The sequence below is a fragment of the Perognathus longimembris genome, chromosome 15 (assembly GCF_023159225.1).
Source record: "Perognathus longimembris pacificus isolate PPM17 chromosome 15, ASM2315922v1, whole genome shotgun sequence".
Lineage (NCBI taxonomy): Eukaryota > Metazoa > Chordata > Mammalia > Rodentia > Heteromyidae > Perognathus > Perognathus longimembris.
In genome coordinates, this window is record NC_063175.1 from 12,421,447 (window position 1) to 12,437,549 (window position 16,103).

The 16,103-nt window shown below is 41.4% G+C and overlaps 1 protein-coding gene across 2 annotated transcripts in view; it reads left to right on the forward strand.

The window, feature by feature from the left end:
* The window catches only part of Magi3 (membrane associated guanylate kinase, WW and PDZ domain containing 3), a 194,388-nt gene that overhangs the window by 144,007 nt on the left and 34,278 nt on the right, over positions 1 to 16,103 (forward strand). For both annotated transcript variants that reach the window (XM_048363205.1, XM_048363206.1), the window contains exons 7-9: positions 9,544 to 9,601; positions 12,419 to 12,513; positions 15,890 to 16,078. In XM_048363205.1, coding sequence (XP_048219162.1) covers positions 9,544 to 9,601; positions 12,419 to 12,513; positions 15,890 to 16,078 — 342 coding nt within the window. The remainder of the gene's footprint in view (positions 1 to 9,543; positions 9,602 to 12,418; positions 12,514 to 15,889; positions 16,079 to 16,103) is intronic.

The window sequence follows — 16,103 nt, forward strand, 5'->3', positions numbered from 1 at the left end:
CTATGAAAGTGTACTGCTGTTGAGCTGCATCCTTTTCACCTAGTACCTGTCCATCTATCCTCTCTGTACTTTTTCTTTCATAGTATGTCTTCTCCTCTGCCCTTCTAATCACCACACCCTCAGATGGTCTTGGTCTTGGTCCTCTAGTTATACCCGCTTAATACACCCTCATGCCAACATCATCCACAATAATGATACTTAAAACTATCTATCACTATACTAGAAGAAAATAATATAACTTATTTTTCATGACTGAATAAAAGGATATAAACTAAACTTAACCCTTTTATGTTCATAATGGTATTAGCATTCTTATTCTGCCTGTCAGGTGTCACACGCACTGCTCAGTATACCCTGAGGAGAAATTAGTATACCACCCTTGCTTTTCATCCAGGGCTCTGTGAAGTTTTTCAGTTTCCTTGTGCCAGTTTTTGAAGACTGTGATACATGTATTCAAAGTACTACCCACACAAGATAGAAATGTTACTTTAAAAGATTTCTGCAAACACACTGCAAAGGAAGGTAACACAAGTAGAAAAACCCACATTAGTAGTAAAAACTGGCTGAGCTGACGCTCTTCAGATACTTGATGTGAAGGACTTTTTTTTTTTTGGCCAGTCCTGGGACTTGGACTCAGGGCCTGAGCACTGTCCCTGGCTTCTTTTTGCTCAAGGCTAGCACTCTGCCACCTGAGCCACAGCGCCACTTCTGGCCGTTTTCTGTATATGTGGTGCTGGGGAATTGAACCCAGGGCCTCATGTATACGAGGCAAGCACTCTTGCCACTAGGCCATATCCCCAGCCCCGATGTGAAGGACTTTTAATGCCATTAAGGTAAAACATGAGAATGATTGAGTCATCTCCTTTTCAAATATTTGGTTTGCATATGATGTTTTCTGTACATATTAGCAGGAAAGTGTATATATTTACGCATCTTTGTGGGTACATGTTCTCATTTTTTACTGAGAAAGCTCCATAAACAAGAAACTATGGAGAAATTGCCCTAAACCACTAAATTAAACTTTCTATAGAGTAACTACCTCTTCCTTGCTCCCTGTTGTTTACAGAATAACACCCAGTCTTCTTAGTAAAGTATTAAAGATTTTCTTTAGAATTGAGCCATATTTTATATTTCTTTTTCAAGGTATTTCATATCATTAATGTGGCATATTTTTGTCTTTGCCTTTGTCCTATGCCTATTTCTTCTGACAGAAATCAAGGTTGTTTCCTATGCCCACCTGGCCCATGCTTGTAAGATTTTTGTTTTTGTCAGTCCTGGACTTGAACTCAGGGCCTGGGTGCTGTCCTTGAGCTGCTTTGTGCTCAAGGCTAGCGCTCTACCACTTGAGCCACAGCGCCACTTCTACCTGTTAGTTTTTGAAGGTCATATCTGAACTGCAATTCCTTTGTGGCCTCCCCTGTCAGGCTTCTCCAGGTCCAGATTCTATGTTCTTTTCTCTGTGCTCAGCTACACTTGACTGCTCCATAGTGAAGCATGTATATTACAACTAGATAACATACTTTGTAAGACAAGAACATGAGTTCATTTGGATACTCTTCAGCAGAGACTTATATGGTTAGAAGAAGGAACAGACAGAGAAAAGGGTGGAGGACTGAAGCAGGAAGGGAATTTGGAGAGGATAGGGAAGGTAGGGAAATGCTCTCCTTCAGGTATAATGACTTTCTCAGGAATAGATTTTAATTCTGGAAGGCTTGGGACAGTTTTCTTCACTTAGTAGTTTGGAATTGAGAGGGAAATAAGGCACAGGGGACCAACAAATGAAATCAGTGCCAGTTGATGAGTGAATATGGCCTTAGCTCTGGATCTGTATGAGCTTTCTGAGACTGAATCCCTACAGGAGGTAATCAAGCACTAGCTCTCTGGCCTCTATTTAACTACCCACCTCTCCCATGAGGCAGGGTGGTGGAGACCAGAATGCTCCTCCACAGGCAGGCTGGCATCCAACAGAGCCCTAGAGTAGCAAGCCAAGCATGTTGAGGTCATCCTGTAAAGCTCATTAGTCAGATAAGGTACTGTTATTTTCCTTGAAAAAGCAAGGGGCTCAGAGAAGCTGAAAGTGTTTTCCATTTTCCTCTATGGAATTTGAGGACTCCAGATGGGCATGTTCCCTACTGCTCTTTGTATTGAGTGACCCTCTGTTATGGTTGGCCCAGGCCTAATGCAGCTCATTCCTTTTGTCCCACTGCAGTTGTGGGCAATACATGATATGGTTCTCCTACTTACGTCTTTAAGTAAAACAAGGAAAATTACATTCAGTACTCTAGGAATATTCAAACTCCTTTAAAGGCTAGTCTTTCATCCCCACAACTAAGTTTACCTTCCAACATTGCCTATTCTTAAGCTGGTGGAGAACCCATAATTGAATCCTTGAGCCCCTTTGTTTTATGCGTAGCCAGCCTTTCCCATTTTCTCTGGGCACTTTGGCTCCTTCAACAGAGAAGAATAGCCCACAATAGACTCCTTTGAGAATAGACTATCTGGCTCTGGTGATATTCTCCTTTAGGGCTTTGCACAGAGTAGTTGCTGAAAAGAGTAATAATGAGAATTTAAGCATAGGATTTTATAGTTCAAGTATATTGTTCTTATACTGGACATCTAAGATCTTCAAGGAAAACCTATGTTTCTAAAACTTGCCCTTTCCTTCCCTGTTGTATGAATTCAGAGCCCAATAGTGCCTTGGTGCTGTATCTGATGATTTACTTGACATACATATTTATCTTCCATTCAAATAAAATAATTAGTGTTTTGGTTTAACTAGTTCTCTTAAAGATATAACATCAGGAATCCATTCTACTCTCAATGTACTCCATTTTTGTAATGAAGAAAGAAAGATTAAGTTTTATTAGAGGCAGCTTATAAATATAATGAATGTTGAATTCATTTTGGAGCTTAGAGAAAGATAGAAGAAAATTACCAAGTGAATAGAACTACACTAGGTGAAAGCAACTGCAATTTGTACATTTAAATAAGAAAAAGCCTGTTCAGGGAAGAGAAAATAAAATGGGTAAATTCATGGGTATTAGAACCAGCCAGCTGCTTGATATGCCAAAAATAATTTTGCCTTATGAAGCAACTTTTTGGGAGAAGTCTTCAGGTTAAGAAGTCATGTCTTGTTAAAGTCTGCCTCCTGTTTTACTCTTCAGTGACCGCCATAGTTTTTATTTTGCCTCCTGCTTTTTTAGTAGCCCTCCTCCTCCTCCTCCTCCTCCTCCTCCTCCTCCTCCTCCTCCTCCTCCTCCTCCTCCTCCTCCCTCCCTCCCTCCCTCCCCCTTCCTCCTCCTCCCCTCCCCCTCCCCTCCTCCCCCTCCTCCTCCCCCTCCCCCTCATTTCCCTCCCCCTTCTCTTGTACTGTAAGATCCTGTTCCTCGCCTTTTCCTAATCAGTTAGGTAATCTCGTTCACTCCCTGGTATAACTACAGTGTCTTCCAAATTTTAATCTTCCTGCATTTCCATATTGCCAAAAGCTTGTTAGATACCTCCACCACAATTGTGTGTTCTAGGAACGTTCAAATGAAACAGCTTTTCTGTATTCAACAAAGGATATCTTCCTAATTGCTTGAGTCAAAACAGATTGTCATCCTCAGCGTTTTCCCCACTGTCTCCTCTTTGTTGCAGTCAACTACCAAGTTCTTAATTCCAATATTAGAAACCTGCCAGTGCATGATTGCCCACTGGTAGTAAGCACTGTATTGGATTTTTTTCATTTGTCTGAGTATTGGACATTTTTTATGTGTTACTTGTCTCCTAAGTTTCTCTAAGTCTTCATGGATTAATATATTCTATTCCCACAACCACACTAATTTGATAAGACCTCTTTTTTTTTTTTTTTTGGCCAGTCCTGGGGCTTGAACTCAGGGCCTTGGCACTGTCCCTGAGCTTCCTTTTGCTCAAGGCTACTTGAGCCACAGCGTCACTTCTGCCTTTTTCTGTTTATGTGGTACTGAGGAATTGAACCTAGGGCTTCATGCATCCTATACAAACATTCTACCACTAAGCCACATTCCCAACCCCAAGACCCCATTTTTATTTATTTTATTTTTTAAAGATTTCATTTTTAAAACCACATTTTATGCCAGAAGAGCCAGAAACCCAGGAATCACCTTGAGCGTCTATCCACTTTCCTGCTCAATCCCCAGCAGTTATTAAGCCCTATTCCTCTGACTCCTTATCTGTTTCCATTCTTCTCACCGATCCTACCACCACTTCCTCAATTCTAGCCTTTAGAGTCTCTAGCCTACTATTCTTTTTACTTGTCACTTTTATTGATTCATTGATTTATTGATTATCGATTCATTTTGTTTCCTTTCTCTATTCCTGCAGCCCATCTTTCTCAAAGACAAGTTTCTTCATGACAGGTTTCTGCTTTCTTCCATCAGCATAAAAATAAACAGGAAATTCCTTCACATGGAACTCTAGGATTACTTGGCATATAGTGCTTGCATAGTTATTTATAATTATTAACAAAATTTAAAAATTGAAAAAAGTTACTTACAATTATTGAAAATGCCAAGCATTCTGAACACCAGCACTCTTTGATCTGTCTGGAGTAGGCTCACTCCCCCTAATCCAGACTGTCTTGGAAGATCCTTCAAATGTCACCCTCTTCTAAAGTCTTTTTTTTATTTTTATTTTATTTTATTTTATTTTTTGGCCAGTCCTGGGCCTTGGACTCAGGGCCTGAGCACTGTCCCTGGCTTCTTTTTGCTCAAGGCTAGCACTCTGCCACTTGAGCCACAGCGCCACTTCTGGCCGTTTTCTGTATATGTGGTGCTGGGGAATCGAACCCAGGGCCTCATGTATACAAGACAAGCTCTCTTGCCACTAGGCCATATCCCCAGCCCTCTTCTAAAGTCTTTACTGGTAGTTTCCTTTACCATCATGTTGACAAAGGACACCATGAGATAAATTCTCTTCTTTCCATCTAGGCTACATACTTTGTTGTGTTTTTAATCTTTTATTTCTGCACAAGGAAGAATGAGAAGAAAATATGGAATGAGAGAAGGAATAAATGAAATATAGAAAGAAATGAGTGAATAAATAGACTAGATAATGTATAACATTTCTGTGAATTGGGGTGATGGGCACACCCCTGTAAATCAGGCTGCTCAAGAGATGTATTTCAGGAGGACTACAATTCATGGTCAGCATAGGCAAGAAGGTTTGCAGGACCCCATTGCAGTTAATACAGAGCTGGGTGCAGGCACATGTATGTGTCTGTCTTACCAGTTGTGTGGGATAAATAAATACAAGGATCGTGGAAAGGCTAACCCAGGCAGACAGTGGGACTGTATTTGAAAAATAACCCTAAATCAACTTCCAAATTAATGCTGACATATATTCATTTTAATTTTTATTCTTGTCAAGTATTAATACAACCTTTTTAGTGAATGTTACAATTTCTTTAAAAATCCAATGGACTGTTTGAGAATCTATAGTTCCCTCACTTTTCTAACGTTTTGTAAAGACGTTAGTGTAAGTCCATTTGTGGAACAGTTGTAAAACTCATCCTTACTTGGCACTCACTACTCAGTGGGAGATCAACAATAGTGATGATGGCTGGGCAGTGATGGATCACACCTGTAATCTTAGCTACTCAGGGGTCTGAGATCTGAGGATTGGGGCTCAATGTAAGCCTGACCAGGAAAGCTGAAAAGTTGGAAGTAGAGGTGTGGCTCAAGTGGTAGAGTACCAGCCTTGAACAAAAAAGCTAAGAGAGAGCTAGAGACTTTTGAGTTCAAGCCCCACCCAGTACCCACACCCACACAAAAATGATAATGCTTCAATAATTTTGTTAACACGTATTTCTAGATATAATCCAAAAAATACCCTATCCATGCCACAGTGACTTGATGATAGAACATTCTACCTATTTATTGATGACTGCTTGCTTCATAGATACCAAGAATGTAGTGTATTTCAGTACTTCTTTTCTTTCACTTGTGCATATCTCAAGCATGAATAGTTCCTTCTCTTGCCTTTTTTACCTCAAGCATTTTGACTAAGCCCTTTAAAGGAAAATCACCAAAAAAGAAAAAAAATCACCAAGCCTTAAAGTGATCAACCAGTATTTTTGCAATCATTGTGCTGGAAAGAGGTGAAGAAGATAATTCAGTTTTCCAAGATTCTCCGCAGAGTTCTTACCTTTTATTCTGAATATAAGATAATTTCATTTCAGCAAAACAGCTTGGGTATCTTGTCAATTTCATCACCGTGCATTTTTTACTTGCAAAGTTGACATGCCATAGCCGAGGCTCAATGAGGAAATTAACAATTTTTTGATGTATTCAAAGTCTGTTTGTGATCCAGTATATTTCATTCATGTGTGTATCTAGAAACTCTGAAAGAATTGTGAATAAAAGTATGGGACACCATGCTGCGAACAGTGTGAGACTGGGGGGTTTTAAAATCCTTCTTACCCCTGCTTAATTATATACAATTCACATCTCCATAACCACCTGCACTAAACTTCCTTCCATGTGCACTATCAAGAAGGTTATACAGGTGAGGAGGATCCCCATGTTGCTGCCCAAACAATAGAGAATCATCCTAGCTATCTCCAACCAAATAGAGAGTTGGGAGTCCCAACACGCAGATCCCCTCAGGAGATAGACAACAGGGAAAAATTGAACAGAGAATCACAGGAACTGGAAAAGAAAAAAGCTCATAAACTACACACACAAAGATGGAAAAATCACAAAGACCACCCCCCCACCAGAGTGAGGCCAAGCTGTGTAAGTGGCCCATGGCCACTTGGGACTTAAGGACACTAGTGGACTGCAGAACCCAGATGCAGAAAACTCTCACAGCATGAGACCTGGACAGCGGGAGACCTGGACAGTGCAGACAAAGACCAAGACCAGAGGTGAGGGACTGCAACGCCTAGACCCGGATAGCCCCCACAGCACCACCAGACAGACCACAACCAGTCAGGATCAATGAGTACCCTTTTGAGGACACCCCTCCCTGAGACACCACTGTTGGCAGTGACCCACAGAGTACCACACTTTAAGGGGACAAAGGCCAAAGCCCTTCCCAATGACACCCTCCCCCCCACTGGCTTTCAGTGGGCGTTAGGACCCCGTATCTCCCATAGTACTGGTTATCTGGACCTTGTGGGCACAGGTCAGCCTCTGGCAGAGGGCTCTCCTGCTGGTCACTGTGGTGTGTGTGTGCCAGCAGCAGCCAGCAGGGGGAGCATTCCTCACCTGCCAGGTTCTGCCAAGTGGGTTCGCCTTTGTGCCAGCCCCTGTCAGGAAGCACGAATTGTGGCAATGTGCTTGCCAGGGACAGCACACTCCACTTAGGAGTCCCTGGCCCTTGGAGGGAGCCACTGGACCCACAGCCCCATCCAGAAGTGCAAAGTTAGAGACTGCACCTAGAGAGGACCGAGTGCACACACGCACGCGCACAGACACGTGCATAAGACGAGGTGGACTAAGTGGTGGACCAAGCACCGGCCACTGAGGAAGAGAGAACAATCCCGGGCCAAGTCACAACAAAATGCAGTGCATCTGTAGGAAGCCCAACGTTTCTGAAGGAAATGCCTATCCCAGAAGCTCAGTCCCCTTTGCAGGCCGCAGACTGGACAGAGTTCCTTTCAGCTAGCCTGGGGCTGAGTGATTGCACAGGCACCAGCTGGCCTGGAGACCCAGCTGGGGTCAGCGACCTAGTGTGAACCAGCCCAGGGCCAAGTGAAGGCTGCCACCTGTCAGCCACCAACAGGCAGAGCTTGGGCCACAGCTCTGATAATCCCTGAACCCAAATGCACAAATCACAACAAAAGATTACAAGATTCATGAACAGTCAAGACAGCATACCAATTCCAAAAGCCATCTGCAATCCAGGAAAGAACTCCAGTGAGAGCCAAGAAGAAATGGAGGATAAAGAACATTTAAAGAAAGTGGAGAGACGAAGGGTAAAAGGTGAACCAATGCAACAGCAATATTTCCAAGACAATATGCTGCACATCTCAGGGGAAGGTAGGGGAGGGAACCAGGGAGGAGGAGGTGGGGAAAAAAGGAAGGAGGAGGTAAAAAGTTTGTTAAGAAATGTACTCACTGCCTTACGTATGTAACTGTAACCCCTCTGTACATTACTTTGACAAAAATAAAATTAGAACAGAACTGGCCAAACAAATAAAAGTGGACCTGCAAAAGCAATTTCAAGAGCACAAAGAAGATATCTCAAGGGAATTCCATGACTTCAAAAAAGAAATGCAGACAAAAATAGACATGGCATATACCTCATGAAAAGATGAAATTAACAGTTTGAGAACCAATATAGGAACCATAAATGGTTCAGTTTCCACAATGCAAAGCACAATAGAAGCCTTAAGTAACAGAATAAGTGAGATGGAAAACAGAATATCAGGAGTTGAAGATAAAACAGAGGAGCTGGAGCAGAAGGTCATAGACATGGAAAAAACACTCAGAACTCACCAAAGATATTGTGATACCATCTACATTGCTTCTTCCAAAAATGATATACAGTCATTGCAAACCCTGTCAAAATCCCAATGATGTTCTTTTCTCAAAAATTCATATGGAACAACAAAAGACCTAGAATAGCCAAAGCAATTCTAGGCAAAAGGAGCAATGCAGGAGGTATCCCAATACTAGATTTCAAGCTCTACTACAGAGCCATAATAACAAAAACAGTGTGGTACTAGCACAAAAATAGACCCCAAAACCAATGGAATAATAGATTAGAAAACCCAGAAATAAAACTACACACAGTTAGCTGATATTTGACAAAGGAGCCAAAGACATACAGTGGCAAAAACATAGCCTCTTTAACTATTGGTGCTAGGAAAACTGGACAGCCACAAACAGAAAACTAAATGTGGATCCCTGCTTCTCACCATGCACTAACATCAACTCAACATAGATAAGATCACAACTGAATATCAGCCCAGATAGAAAGTCACAATTCCAGGAGAAGAAGTGTGTGTGTGTGTGTGTGTGTGTGTGTGTGTGTGTGTGTACACATATTCCTTTCTTACAGGTTACATAGGCACTGTGTAATTAAATCAGTCATTGTTCTTTCAGGTACTTGGCTCCAGTTATTGGAAGGGAAACCAGGTACTTTTATAGGTTTTCAACAGACCCCAGATTGCCTCCTTGGATTGCAACTATCCAAGGCTGGACTCTCCTTTGAGAGCACAAGTATTCTATGTTAATAGTGAACATTCTAATGTGCAACTATTTCTTGTGTTGGGTGTCAGGATGTGTCTCCTGTCATCCCTATCAAGCTACTGTAATAAAAGAAATAGACAATGGTTTTTAACAGTAAACAGCATTTTTGTCTTATTATTCAGATAAATACTTTCATGTAAGTTTTTTGTCCTAAGCCCTCAATTTACCTACAGTGATACACACTCAGACTTAAACTAGGTTTGTTCTTTGAAAGCCAGTTCTCTCTGACTCCAAAGTATTAGGATACAAAGGAGACAAATTTACTTACTGATGAATTAGTTTCTGCCTTTTTAAAATCTGACACTTCATCAATTTTCTTTATTTCCAGAGCTTCCTTACGGTTGGGAGAAAATAGAAGACCCTCAGTATGGGACATACTATGTGGAGTAAGTTTGCTGCCTCAGTCAATTAGCATTCCTCCAATGTTTTACTTTCATTTCGCTATGGCCCCGTGACCCCCATTTTCCAGCTAGGGGAAGATGGCAGGGGACAGTGAGCACCTGTTGTACTGACTTAGAGCTTTCCCAGCAGTTGACTTTGAATTTCTAAATATAGAAACTAGAAGGTTAAGCCCAGTGTGGTAGTGCAAGCCTGTAGCTCCAGCGGCTTTGAGTTTAAGACAGGAGAACTTCTTGAGCAAAAGAATTTAAGATCTACTTGGGTAACATAGCAAATCCCTTTTCTGCAGAAAGAAAACAGATGACTCCTAGTGGCAGGAGATGATAGTGTTGCCATTACAGTCTTTTTTTTTTTTTAAGAGCTTCAAAAGATGTCGAACTATGGCCAGGTGCTGATGACTCACGTCTGTACTTCTAGCTACTCAGGAGGCCGAGATCTGAGGATCACAGTTCAAAGCCAGCCCAGGCAGGAAAGTCTTGAGACTCTTATCTCTAACTAAACACCAGAAAACTGGTAGTGGCACTGTGGCTCAAGTAGTAGAGTGCTAGCCTTGAGCTGGAGAGCTCAGGGATAGCGCCAGGTCCAGAGTTCAAGCCCCACAACACACACACACACACACACACACACACACACACACACACACACACACACACACACACACACACACTATGAAATGAGGGCTCTGGACAGATACCCTGTCAATATTGCTGCTAACACTGCCAGTGTGTGCTTATGAAAGCAATTATAGGACATTAAGCATATTATGACACAGTGATCCAAAGTTTTGAGTGCATGATTGAAGGCATAGGAAGAACACATCCCTTTTTTTTTTCCTTTGTAAGGAGAGTGATTTGAAGGGATTTTAAAGTACAGGTGTGTGTCAGTCAGGAGCACCAGACACCTGATATTGGCCAGATAATTAGTCCACAGTTGCATCTAAGATTTACATTGCTATAGCCACTGGAATAACCTGTCCTCCAGGTGCTAAAGTTAGGATTATGACTTTGAGTGTGTAGTACCAGGCAAGTAATTCTATCAGAAACATTATTACTTTCTTGGAAAATTAAAGACTGAAGACACTGCCTGTGTAGTTGGACAAATGTTTATTTTGGAAAGACAAGAAACACAAGAATCTTCTAGTTTTAAGATTGCTAATTAATTTTTCAACCTTGTTTGTAAAAGTGAATATCATTTTCTGATAATCATCTCTACAGTATCTCTGACTCTTATTATACTCTTTCATATGTAAACTGTTTCTGAGTCACTATGGTTAGAGATTTTTGGAATGACTTCTATAAATCTACCCTCTATCCTAAGGAAATGCCAGAATTGGCCTGTAGCTATAGACTTTTGCTTCCTTTGAAGATCTGTGCTAATTTTACTTCCATTGTGTTATTTAATATCTTGCTGAAACTCATTAAATGTGATATGCAGAGTATATGTAGCTCTTTCGTTATTTTTTCATGAGGCACACGTAGTTTGAAGAAAGGAAGAAACCATAATTTTTTTCAAGTCAGAAGAATCGTTGGAGGCCAGCTCATGGCTGGCACTCTTACTACCACTTGAGCCACAGCTCCACTTCTGCTTTTTGGTGGTTTGTTGGAGATAAGAGTCCCATAGACTCTCCTGCTTGTGCTGGCTTCAAACTGCAGTCCTCAGATCTCATCCTCCTGAGAGCTAGGGTTAGAGGCGTGAGTCACCCACATCTAACTGAAAGTGAGATTTTTAATCTAGGTAGCCTAACCTCTTGCTGTTTTGTGAGGACAGATTTTCAGCAAGGAGATCATTCATTCTCATGCTTGCTGTCTGCTCCCATACATTACAGCTTTTGATGCTCTGTGTGGCAGCAGGAGTCATTCTCGCTATCGAAGGGGCCCAGCTTCTTTCTAAACAACTTGAGTCTTTACTTTAGTGTGCATTGTTAGTCTGTTTTCTTAAGAGTATTAAAGTGTGAATATCTAAGAAGAATTTTTGAAGTACCTATGGTTTTCATTTTTACAGCTAAACGGTTGTCTCAGTGGCTCTGGCACCTGTAGCCGGAGGCAGCAGTATCTTGAATATTAGTGAAGTGAGCAGCTACCCAGTGTTGAGTGGGACTTATCATATTTAGAATTCTAAGACTTGCACACTTGTGGTAGAGTCACTAAGCACCAGCAGCCTAAAGGACAAAGAGCTGGCCTGCCACCCATCCCATCACCATTCACAAGCCTTGTGTGGCTGTGTGTGAGTTGTGGGTGTTCCTCCTACCTCAGGACAGTCCTAGCATGAAAGTCAGGGTTCATGTATAATTATTGGGTTTTCACTAATGTCAATGTTCCTAAGCATCAATGTCAGTTGAATTCATGTTGTACTCTTTAACTCATTTAATTATAACTCATTAATTATAGAATTATGAAGAAATTTTAAGTGTAAAAGAGTTTGCTGCTTTCTTAATTATTGTTGAATGGATGTGAGTGAGCATCTCAGTAGAAAAAATAATATACTGTTGTAATATTCTAGGAGAGTACCAGATTTCTTTAGAAAATATTTTGGTGGCTTGCTTCATTTTGGAGAAACTTATAAAACCCTTCTCTTATAAATTGCCTTTAAAAAAATCTAACTGACCACTTACAACTTTTGAAGGCATCAGGTAACGGGGCTTGTACACCGTTCTGAACGGGCTCTCTGTCAGCTTTTCTGTGCTCTGGCCCCTAAAGGTAAATATCACCCCCTTCACTTCTGGCCATGAAACTATATGATGTCTGTTTAGAAATAATGTAATGTTTTCATCAAATCTGAAATCCATATTTCTCCACATTTTACAGTCACCTTAATCAGAAAACCCAGTTTGAAAATCCAGTGGAGGAAGCCAAAAGGAAAAAGCAGTTAGGACAGGCTGAAATTGGGCCTTCAAAACCAGGTAGAACTTTTTTATTTGATCTTTTTTCCTAAGAATAAAATGTGAAACTTGGGTGCTCAAATAATAAAATGAGTTTGAGTTTTTATTGCTGGGTCTTTGAAATTCAACAGAAAATGTCTTATTTTTGCCACCATAAGGATATGAATAATCATAATAAAACATTTGAACATTGTGAGACTACTGTAAGATTTTCTCACTATATAAAAGTATGAGTTTCAGGTTTGAATTGTTCTTATGTTTAAAGCCAGGTATAATACTAAATATCTGCTTCATTATGAGCTTCTCTTGAGTGAACACTGAAGTCTAATGTCCCTAACTATTCAGGATTCTTCATTAACCAGTGTTAATCAATAACAAGGTTTTGCCTTTGACTGTCACATAGAATGGCACATGTTGGTGATACCAGAATCACTTCGGGGAACATTTTTTTTTTTTTTTTTTTTTTTTTTTTTTTTGCCAGTCCTGGGCCTTGGACTCAGGGCCTGAGCACCGTCCCTGGCTTCTTCCCGCTCAAGGCTAGCACTCTGCCACTTGAGCCACAGCGCCGCTTCTGGCCGTTTTCTGTATATGTGGTGCTGGGGAATCGAACCTAGGGCCTCATGTATCCGAGGCAGGCACTCTTGCCACTAGGCCATATCCCCAGCCCCTCGGGGAACATTTTTTATCCATGAGTTTTTGAGTCCACTCTAGTCATGTGTATTTTGAAAAGGCTGTCCAGGAATTTTTAGACTTCATTCATCCCTCCCTACCTCCATCCCTTCTTCACTTGTCAATAATAATAAGAGATTTGTCGGCCATATTATAGAATCTAGTAGAGTCTTCATTTTTGTTGCTTATGAAGACAATAGTTCTTTCTTGAAGCTACTCTTTAGAAACAGCCCCCCCCCCGCCTTCTTAAGCTTTGCATATGGATTATCAGACATTCAGAGCTTAACAAATAGTTTTGAGCATTTCCTATTTTCAAGTGCTTTGCTGGCCACTGGTTATTCACAATTGACTGAGATTAAGGAAGGTCTTGCCCTCAAGAATTCGTAGTCTAGGGGCTGGGAATGTGGACTAGTGGTATGCCTCGCGTACATGAAGCCCTGGGTTTGATTCCTCAGCACCACATATATAGAAAAATCCAGAAGTGGCACTGTAGCTCAAGTGGTAGAGTGCTAGCCTTGAACAAAAAGAAGCCAGGGACAGTGCTCAGGCCCTGAGTTCATCCAAGCCCCAGGACTGGGAAAAAAAAAAAAAAGTCTTAAGAATTTATAGTCTAGGGGCTGGGGATATGGCCTAGTGGTAAGAGCGCTTGTCTCGTATACTTGAAGTCCTGGGTTCGATTCCCCAGCACCACATATACAGAAAATGGCCAGAAGTGGCGCTGTGACTCAAGTGGCAGAGTGCTAGCCTTGAGCAAAAAGAAGCCAGGGACAGTGCTCAGGCCCTGAGTCCAAGCCCCAGGACTGGCAAAAAAAAAAAAAAAAAAAAAAAGAATTTATAGTCTAATTAAAAAAAAAAAAAAAAAACTGGCTACAACCTGTGATGAGTGTGCCAGTCTAGAGAATGGTCAGTTTGGGGTTTTTTTGTTTTTTTTTTGTGCAATGGTTTGTTTGTTTGTTTTGGTGGTACTGGGGTTTGAACTCAAGGCTTCATGATAGCAAGGCAGGCCCTCTTACTGTGTAAGCTAAACCTCTAGCTCTTTTTGCTCTGGCTATTTATTTTTCTACTAATACTGGGCCTTACACTAAGACCCCCACGCTCTTGCTTAGCTTTTCCACTCATCCGGCACGGTAGCACTTGAGCCACACCTCCAGTCCAGCGTTTTGTTGATTCATTGGAGATAGATTCCCTGCCAGGCCTAACTTCAAACTACAAATCTCAGCCTCCTGAACTGCCAGGATTGCAAGGGACAGCCACTGGCACTTGGCCTGCTCTGGTTACTTTTGAGATGGGCCTCACATTTTGCCAGGAGCAGCCTGCATTATGATCTTCCTCTTCCCACTTCCCACTGTAGCTGGGGTGACAAGCATGTGCCATCACAGCCAGTTGTTTCTGCCGAAATGAGGCCTTTGCACGGTTGTGCCTAGGCTGATGAGGAATCAAATCATCCCAATCTCAGCCTCAGCCTCTAGCGGGGTCGACAAGTAGATGCTACCATTCCTGGCCAGAGGTTGAGATGGTGTCTCATGATCTTTTTTGTGTCTGGAATGGCCTCACCTCCCATCTGAGCCTCCTGTGCATCAAATTTTTAATCTCATGTATGTAACCCTGAATAACATCCCTGATATCTTTTTGCCTCAGTTTCCTCATGTATAAAATAGGAATGATAATAATAACTTCTTGGGGGTGGTTAGAATAATGTAAATTAATATGTATAAGGTGCTTATAATGGTATTTGGCATGTTGTGATCAATAAATTATAGCTTTCATTGTTACTAATAGATATGCACAATAGTCACCCCTTATCTAATCTGTTGGAGATACATTTCAAGACACCTCCTCCCCTGTATGTATAGGAAGCCTTCTATATTCTTTGTTTTTCCTGTACATACATATTGATACAAGCCATTTACTGAACAGAAACTCTTCGTTGCTTCTTTTCAACATTTACAAATCACTATACCTGCACCACTCTTATGCTTTGGTGCTGTTATTGAATAAGATAAGCTTCCATGTTTCATGGTTTTTGGTTTTGTTTTGCCAGTCCTGGGGCTTGGACTCAGGGCCTGAGCACTGTCCCTTGGCTTCTTTTTGCTCAAGGCTAGCACGCTACCACTTGAGCCACAGTACCACATCTGGCTTTTTCTGTCTATGTGGTGCTGAGGAATTGAACCCAGGGCTTTGTGCATGCTAGGCAAGCACTCTACCCCTAAGCCACATTCCCAGCCCAAGATAGGTTTCCTTGAATACAGGCATTATGTTACCATGAAGCCAGTCTCATAACACAGACAACAACTAAGTGACTAGTAAGTGGGTAGGGTACAGACAAGATTGTGATGAGGAGAATAAGTAGGCGTTTTCTCAAATGACATGCAAGATCCTATAGAATAGAAGTGATTTGCTGATCAGGAAGAAGCAGAGATAGGAAGGTCTAGGTATGGGGCTAACAGCACAAGATCCTATCTGAAAAGTGGTAGAGTTCAAGGCCCTGAGTTCATAGTCTAGTACTGTCACCCCCACCTCCAAAATAAAGATTCATTAGTTAAATTTTTCCTGTGTTTTAATTTATAAGCTAAAATATCAACTTCTCTATGACATTAGATTCTCTCTGAATTTTTTTCCTTTATAGTTTCTTTTCCCTTAGTTATACAAGCCATCTTGAAAATTGGTTTTTAGGGCTGAATTCGTTGTGATTACTTTTGTTCTCAAATCTGTTTCTTATCTGGCTCAGATGTGGAAAAATCACACTTTACTCGGGACCCATCCCAACTTAAAGGTGTCTTAGTTCGAGCATCACTGAAAAAAAGCACAATGGGATTTGGCTTTACCATTATTGGTGGAGACAGGCCTGATGAGTTCCTCCAAGTGAAAAATGTGCTGAAAGAAGGCCCTGCAGCTCAGGATGGGAAGATTGCACCAGGTAACACGCTTCAGAATTACCAGGA